Raw genomic sequence first — 8,898 nt, 5'->3', positions numbered from 1 at the left:
TCCTTTTTTCTTGAGAGGCAAGACAAAAAAGGAGGGCAATACTGCACTTCTCCAGTAAAAGAGTATAAAAAACTTTTCACTTCTAAAATAAAACACAGATATTATGTAGATCAGCACAAGTATCTCCCAGAAAAGTAGCACAGTGGAGCCCATTTAAAAAAAAAAATCAAACGCAATGGTGAGCTGCAGACAGGCCTTACTTTTCACTCATTAGCATAGCTTACCATAAAAACGCCCTCTTTATATAGATCATGTATTCTATACAGGCTTCTACGTCACTCATCACCACAGTCCTGAACAATTTATCACATTAAAGAACGTGACTAGTACCTGTTGCTTGACGTGATTTAATTGATGACTGTTTAAAACCTACAAGTTTCCAGCACAGTGGTATTACAAGCAGAGTCTGTTATTACAGTGCCACCTTTTATAAAGTTAAAACATCTTTCTCTACAGAAACACTCACTTTCAGTTGCACGTGCAACTTCATCACACTGCTAAGGCTGAAGTCTTCGAGGTTAGGTGTTTCCCCACATTAAAAAAAGTGGGGCTATTTCTGAGATCAAGAATAAGATCATATAACTCATATTAAAATAGAATTCTTAGCATCACATGTGAAGCTCTAGTGCCATTCATACCTGTCAGTATGACATTGTGTTCAGCAGCGAAGCTAAACTTCTGATTACTTGCTCCGGGTGTGAGCTGAACTCACCTGACTGAATGCCGGGTTTTTCTTCACCGTAGATTTCCCACCCCTCACTGCAAGACTGGCTGAGGCACCGGTGGGAACTCCGTTTTAAGACTTTGTTGGCCAAATTAGCTTACAAGTCAGAGCCTGTGCTGAGCATGCTCCACTGCCTTGCACCTGCCGTCACGCCAAGCGGGCTGTGTAAGCTCAGGACGACTGAGCAGGCTCTGGGTGAAAGCCCTGGAAGACGGGCAGGATTTTCGCCGCACTAGTTCATTCACAATTCCCAGGCAGCACTGAGGCAGGAGACTAGAACCATCAATGAGAAAGGATAAGAGAGGTGCATGACTGCACAACCGTGACAGATGCAGAGACCATATCCTAACGTATGTGATAAGGTAAATTAATTAAGGTTACGTATGCAACATTAGAGTTGGTATTCTCTAGACTGAAAGCACTGGACTACTTAAACTTAATGTGCTCTTTTTCCAGTGTGATCACATTTTGTAACTAATTCCAAGTACTGCAAGACCTAGCAAGTATTTGCCGAGATACAAATGTGTTAGAGTTAGTGGCTTTCATTGTGTTACTAAGCATGAAGTTATGGATTTTTGAATAGTGTGTTAACACTTTACTTCAAAACTAGGAAAAAGCACAGACAAAATTCTCGGTATTTGCCCTAGAATAAAACCAACTAGTACTGCGCGTTCCTCCATGTCAGCTCCACTGTATTCAAAGGAAGGGTAGCAAGAACATAAGTAATGGATATTCACACACACACACCCCCCCCCCCGAAAATGTAATGAGTATTGCAAATATAGTACCATTAAAACAGAGCACTACGTGCTAGCGTTACTTAAGATATTAACACTAGCAAATTAGGGGCTATTCGTACAGGCACATTTTTGCCTTCAATAAAACTGCCAATGCACATCCTACTTCTGATCAGTTGTCAGTTATGTTTTACAGTTAAATCAGAAACAAAAAAAATTCCATCTTGTAAAACATTTGCACACATAAAACTAAGAGAACAAAAGCTGTGATGGAAGTTTATGAATGAAAACAGATTAGGGAAAAAAAGACAACAGCAATCAAACACAACTGATTGTCTGCAGAAAGTGAAGTACCCAATTTGTGACCAAATCTCCGCATCAAGTATTTCAACCACTGCCACCAATTCACATTGTCAGCCATCCGTATTCAGCGCAGGCGGTCCTGCAGTCTCCCTCGTACGCATTAACTGGACGTCTTTGTCAGCCATGCAAGTATCGCAGCCCCACACTGCGGATGCTTCTGCTGTAAGGAGGCCATAAGCTGACTCAGTCATGCCTGTACAGATCCGATGAAACCATTTTTGACAAGAGGCTTCACACAGGATGGCATCCTGGTCATCATTGACTTCATGTGTACAAATTCCACATGGATAGACAGGTTCAGAGGATGAGTGACCATGACGACTGGGATGAAGGGGTGTTTTGCTGCTCTTTTCGGAGTTGCATCCTTCAGCAGTACCTCGAGGCTGGCGGGACTTACTCTGAGTCCCATTTGAATGCCCAGCAGCAGTGTTATCAGCACTATTCGAATGGCTATTATCCTGATTTACCACATTGTTCCGAGTAACGTTCTTTAGGTCACTGTTACCTTGACTCACAATGTCCTCTGTCCTGTGATGATGCTGATGAGCAGCAGTGTTCTGGCTGGATGCTTTGCTTGCACCTTGACTAAAGTCTTGTTTTTGCGATGATGTTTTTGTCTGGTTGTACGTATTTGGTGGAGGAACAAAAGAATGGTTTGACTCTAGCTGAGAATTTGGGAAATTTGGATTGTTCCCGGGACCAAAGTTAGATGGCACGTCAGGGTGAGGTATCTGACCAGAATGGCCAAAGTTCTCACCAGGGTTGGGTCTGAAATGCTGACCAGGCATATTGACATTTTGATTTATCTGACCACTACTGTAAGGAGGTTGATTGCCAAAACCTGGGTTATCATGTGGACCAAAGGTAAAAGAGTGGGGTCGACTAAAACCCATTCCCACAGGGTTTTGAGGAAGGGGATGTGGCTGGTTTCTGAGGGAGTAAGAACCGCCATATGGCGAGGACACTCTCGGCAGCATGTGAGGTGGCATTCTGAAAGTGTTATAGCCTCCAAAGCCAGGATAACCAGGGTTACTAAAATACGGATTTCCTGAAGGAAGTGGTTTATAAGACACAGTATTATAGTTGTCATCAAATGGATTTGCAGCTACAAGGTGGTCAGAGCTTGGATTCGGCGGTGGAGCATATTCAGATGGAGGAGGAAATGATGACCCCTAAAAATATTTTAAATACAACATTTAAATTAGTTTTACTATTTCCCTGCAAGACAGACCAACCACAAAGGTCCTGGATTAGCAGCACTACTGCTAAAAGAACTGTTCAGCTGTTGTGTAAAGCTCACCCACTGCACCCTGCCAGGCTGTCTGAAATTTCAGTACACGGGCAAGAGGAGTTTGGGCTCCAGATAACATGGTGATTTATAGTAATCTCAGTGCTTTTTAGATTGTGCAGTTGCACAACCATGCTTCTGAAAATAGTCGTTGAGATGTGACTTCTATTTCTTGATTTTTTACATAAGACAAGCAACAATACAGAAAGCTACACGTGGCACAAAGTAGTTCCACATGCTGAAGAGCAGATTTGAAGCATTTCCTTGGTTTCACTGTGGGTTCATTTTACTGAACACACATCTCTTAAGACACCCCACTTCTGTGGGGATATACAAACCCAACATTACTATAACCCTGCAGGAGGTATACAGAATATAGGAGGCTGCATATAGGAATTTTCTATATTCTGAGTATCAAACAGAGGTGTTCCTTACAAGCACTCAGTGACTGTGGACAGTCTGAAAAACACAGTCATTAGGTAGAAAATACAAGGATTTCTGGGTACAGAGCATAATCAAGTGTTTAATGGAGCCCAGAGGCTGTCTAAATGTCATCACAGTGGCTATACAATTGAATTTCATTCTAGACTAGCCCGTGGGGAACATCTAGCTGGTTCACCCCCACGCTAACTGTGCTCATGGAAGCATTTCCTCCTAAATACTAATAAACTAAGACTGAACGGTTTCTTTTTCCTCAAACATTTCCGCTCTGCTGCAAATTTTGAACCTGCTAAGAAACGAGAGGAAACTACTCTGCTTGCCTCTACAGTTATCATCATTCCAGGACACAAGGAAAGCTCCATCAAGAAAGAGGTCTGAAACCCTTAAATTGACTGAGTATTTCTCAGAGCAGGTTTCACCATGACTACTTGAAAACAAAAGAAAAAATTGGAGAAAACAGATCCACATCTCAACGGAATCTTGACAGGCCTTACAGAAAGTCACTGTATGTCCTACATAAATAAAATTACTCTCACTGGACAGGACCACATTAACAGTTACTCTGACTCAAAGCTGAATGAACACACAAAGGAAAATTCTGCACTACAGATACCCAATTGCTTTAGATGGTTTGTATTCAGGCTTCCTTTTCTGGAAACAGAAACCGTAATAGAAATGCCAAATTGCAGGGATTCACTGGAAAGGAGCCGAATCTGCCTTACAGCTTTTGCTTGAAAAAATCACTTAGGGAATATGCCAAGAGTTTGGTCAAAGCATTAATAAACTGCACTGTTAGCCCCCAAACCTGCACATATAGGAATAACAGCAAGAAGAAAGACAGTCTCATGGCAACCACTCATGCCGTATAGATTTCTACCAATGGCTACGAAGTCATTAGAAGAAAGTCTGCCTCAGAATCAAATCCATATGGTAAAATACGAGTTGTTGCAGTCTCACTGTGCTCCTCTCTTTACAGGTCTTTGGCAACCTATTGATTAAACTAACTTCAGTATTCAGAGAATAACTAGTATGATGCAGATTTCACCTTCACAGAACAACTGATGTATTTTGTGTGTAGCTGCTATTCCTGAGAATAGACTGATATTCTGAACAATGTGGGACAGTCATGCCAGCACACAACATCTCAGTGCACTATTAAGAAATCAAAAGAACCAAAGGGAATTTACCTGTGTATTTGCTTTGCGTTTTTTCTTATCAGGGCTTCCGAGTTGTACACCTGGGCCTCCTAACCCATCCAATCCACTGTCACCACCTACAAAATTCCAAACGGTGCAATACTGCGTTAGTTTTCTTACAGAGTGTATTTTAAATTTACCTCTGTCTGTCACAGCAAGAGATATCTGTGACAAATACCGAGCTTGCTTTAGCTCCAGCGCCTTACATTGCAAGTCCTTAAGCAACAAACATCTGGAGGTGAAAGTGAGCATACCTCGAACACAGCCATCTTACTCTGTTACCACTTCCACACCCAATTCGTGGTCATTACAGCTGAATAAGCACCTCCATTTATTTTATGTTTATCTGTCCCTTCAGTCTTAACATCTCCACTTCACCACTTAGAAGTATTTCTTGTTTGCATACTGCGTAAAACTTTCAAAAGAACTGCTTACAACCAAGCCTAAGAGTCACCTCCTCTTCTACTTACACAGACATAGCAGTGTACCAAACTCACTGTACCAATACACAAGAGAACACTGTAACACACCATGGAGGAAGAAGAAACAGTAGCAGGTCCGTGAATGAAAACCACTGACAACCCGCCATGTTGTTTAGACAGATCTCCAGGTAATCACTAAATGCAAGACTTGATCAAACGAAGAGACACCCACCAAAAGTGAGAGGGGCTTGAAGTGAACCTGCCTCACTCTGCAGAAACCTCAAAGAATTGAGCACAGCTGCTCTGGCACAGAAAGAAGTCAAGGATGTTCATTGTGTTTATCACTCAGACTTGTCTCCGACCAATACAGAGAGTATATCTGTACTTCCCCAGAATTCTTCTTCACCTTTCGTGACAGTGGGACAAGCTCTCAGAGTTGTGGCTTTCATGTTTAAAATTCTAGTTAGATCACAGAAAAATAAAACAAAAAACAACAAACCACCACCAAAACCAAACAACCTAGTGCAAAACATGCCAGACCCTACCGCACTCCCTGTGGCCCCGGTCAGTCTGCCGTCATGGGGCTCAAGAGGATTTGCCATCACACGGAATGCACAGAGAACCCTGAGCTGAAGCATGGCAATCACCTTTGGGTGATATGAGAGCAAGACACGTGAAGATACCAACTTCACTGCATTAATAAACTGCATGTTAATCCATTCTGTCCCAGGCCTGTTAAGACAATTATTTATTTACTCATTTTTAGTGTGAATATATATATAAAGAGCATGAAACAGTAAGTGGGTGATCCAACCTAAAAATGTTACTGTTGTTTGCTTAAAACTCATGTTCAGAACCCAAGTCAAACTGTCAAGATGCAACCATACAGCTGAACACACGCCTCTGTCTTTTTTGCCAAAGGCAACCTGAAGATATCTGTGAGTTATCAGTAACATTATGCAAAGAAGCACAATGTACGACACCACACGGCCGGGCGTTGGCCGAGCATTCCCAGCAGACAGCTAAAGCAGCTTTAGGGCTGTTCAGTAAAGTAACACAAAGTCTCTTCTCACAGGGAAGAAGCTGACCCACTGCACACAGACTGAAACAGCCAACAGTTATTTCAAACGCTCCTGATTAAAGGAGGCCGGACTAATTTCTGCTTCTAGCACTTCCTCTCCCCCCCCCCTTTCTTTTTTGATGTTTCAGGGAATTTACCAGTTCTACCTCACGTAACAATCCAGTTCTGCCTCTGCTTTAATAAGTTCCTTCTGGCTTTGGCTGTCACTGTTGAAATCTAATTTTATTTCTCTTTATACATAAGGAATTGAATCAAATCAATGCCTATCAAATTTTAAGTCTGAATTTCAAAGGCTAGGGTATGAAGTCCCAATCACGTTCTCAAAATAAACTCATGCTTGAGCATGGCATATCGCAGCAGAACCTACCATCAGCGTAACGACAGGTTACTTTTCTTAAAAACAGAGTCCTTTGTGCCTTGAAGTAGAATAGGAAATCCTGCATATACCTAGTGTGCTGTGGTGCACTGCCACGGCATTGACTGTAGATACTAAATGATCGCAGCATAAAGTTTTACATATAGACTGATGACAAATTTCCCTTAAATTCCAACCCTACAAATCATCTTGATAAACTATTTGCTTAAAACTGTCCCTGCACTAGTTGCTTCTCCAGCATTCCCACACATTTGTCATAAATCCAGTGAGAGCTCATACTGGGAACACCATTCCTCACAACTACATAAAATACACTCCTGCTCACGGTCCTGTACTCCTGACACATAAGCAGTGTTAACCATTGGTAGCGAAATATTACAAATATCCTGATTTCTTCTAATAAATTCAACAATTAGCAGCACATACGTTAGTAAATCTGTCATCAAGTAGAGTGCTGAGGATCCTGCACGAGTGCTGGTTTACCGTAGCAAAAGTTAAAACTTTATATCCCCGAGAATTTATAGATAATTTTATAATTCTTCAAAAACATCAGCATATGAGTATTAGAATTCCGGTGACACATTCCACTAATTTCTCCGTGAATTACTTACGTGGGGGAAGCCATTCATACCCCAGCTTTGCAGAACCGAGTCTGGAAAGGTACAATGCTTTTGTATTTTCAGTTCTCACCGTGTGAGGCCAATGATTTAATCTAGCCCTACGGATCTGTATTTTCCCCTGTGGATTTTATAATGATTTAATTTATACATGAAAGGAAACAGAATGTTAGTCCTAGCATACCTCCAAATAACAGTGAATAAGGGTCATTTTCATGTAGCCAAAATAAACTTTGCAGAAAGTCACCCTTGGTACCTACCACACAGACTTTCATTACAAGGTGTACTGAGCATTTTGGGCTCTTGCACTACAGTGCAAGAATTATTTCATTGTCTGAGGCTAATTTTCCAGGAAAATGGTATAATCCTTTTGACTGGGACGTCATGTATATAACGATCTAGAGATAGAAATACGTATCTGATAACTATTCCCGTATTAAATAACAGATAACATGTATTTAGCCACGTACATTTGGGAAAAGGAGAAGATGTAAGTCCCGTATTCTTTTTTACTTCAAACATACACAAGACAGGCACGTTCGGTGTGTGTTAGGAGAACTGTAACATGTAATTTTGTTTACATATGAAGAGATTAAGACTTTGGCACGTAATTTATGCCATACTTATTACATGGCACACCAACTGGAGTATTTTCATACTCACTGATTAATCTCTGGGTTTTTACAGGATGGATACCAGGGTCTTTTTAAACAGCTCTAACTCACTAAGAACATTTTCCCAAGAACATAAATAGCTGAATAACTTTTCATTATAGAAAACTAAATAGAGTCTTATTTCAAGCAGATTTGTTGAGCTTATTCTGTGGCCCTGATACCGTAAACAGTTTGGATATTAAATGGTAATCACATGGAACTCGGTGGGTAACTCAAGCATGCGAAACTGTATGTGCTTAAGTATTTGCAGAATCCAGGCTTGAGAGTGAAGGAGCCTAATGAATCCCAGCCTCCTTTGTAACACCGCTGAGTATTTTCATTCTCTCAGTCTCAAGGTTACAATCCAGCTGTTACCAAAACAGTTTTAGAAAAGCAAACTGTAAATCAAAGACAATACGCATAGCAGAATCCACAACAGAATTCCAGAGGCAAAACAGAAGCCAAGGAAAAGAGAAGCAATAAATTGCAGATCTTAGAATTTTGCCCTGCTTTTCACCCAGCCCAGTCACCCTACTATCTTTCATTATTTCATTCAGAAATGCATTCCTGTTCTTAAGGACTCTAAGGACACAACTACCCTAACAAAGACTGATGTGCTACTGCCATTAAAGTCAGCTGCACAGACGAAATTGGAAGAGATACCGTATTTCTACTCTTCTCCTCACGCATTTCAAAGAAATGCATAGTTTCTCACTGGAACCATACAACAGTGCTATCAATGAAGAATAATATTTGGGTAATTTTTTCATTTCCCAAAGAGAGAAAAACAAAACGCCAACTAGAATCAAGCACAAGAGCAAGAAGACCAGGGCTAGAAAAGCGAACACTCAAGTGTAATTTATGGGCTCTGCATCCTCACTAACTCGGACATGTGGCACTGCCGACGTATTCCCTTGCACCAAGAGTATGCACGCTGCATACTAATGGGCAGCACATCCAGAAAACACAGGAGACAGAACCACGCACCCGCACGCCGCCA

General features: G+C 41.3%; 1 protein-coding gene across 1 annotated transcript; it reads right to left on the bottom strand.

The window, feature by feature from the left end:
- Positions 1-1,348: 1,348 nt before the first annotated feature.
- PYGO1 (pygopus family PHD finger 1) lies at positions 1,349-5,001 on the bottom strand. The gene is made up of 3 exons (XM_010140339.1): positions 4,890-5,001; positions 4,741-4,826; positions 1,349-2,996 (listed from the first exon to the last, which is right to left on the bottom strand). The coding sequence occupies exons 1-3, from the start codon at positions 4,999-5,001 to the stop codon at positions 1,875-1,877; spliced, it is 1,320 nt and encodes a 439-aa protein (XP_010138641.1). The 3' UTR covers positions 1,349-1,874.
- Positions 5,002-8,898: the final 3,897 nt, after the last annotated feature.

This window comes from Buceros rhinoceros, unplaced genomic scaffold (genome assembly GCF_000710305.1).
Source record: "Buceros rhinoceros silvestris isolate BGI_N320 unplaced genomic scaffold, ASM71030v1 scaffold26677, whole genome shotgun sequence".
NCBI lineage: Eukaryota > Metazoa > Chordata > Aves > Bucerotiformes > Bucerotidae > Buceros > Buceros rhinoceros.
Note: the sequence above shows the minus strand (reverse complement) of the source record. Positions and strands in the feature narration are given on the sequence as shown.

Bases quoted from the DNA above. Each gene is read 5' to 3' on its own strand.
- PYGO1 (XM_010140339.1), bottom strand. From the start codon at position 5,001: ATGCTCACTTTCACCTCCAGATGTTTGTTGCTTAAGGACTTGCAATGT. The intron at 4,827-4,889 runs GTAAATTTAAAA...GGAATTTTGTAG, and splicing joins TCTTGCTGTGACAGACAGAG to GTGGTGACAGTGGATTGGAT. The intron at 2,997-4,740 runs GTAAATTCCCTT...AAATATTTTTAG, and splicing joins AACGCAAAGCAAATACACAG to GGGTCATCATTTCCTCCTCC.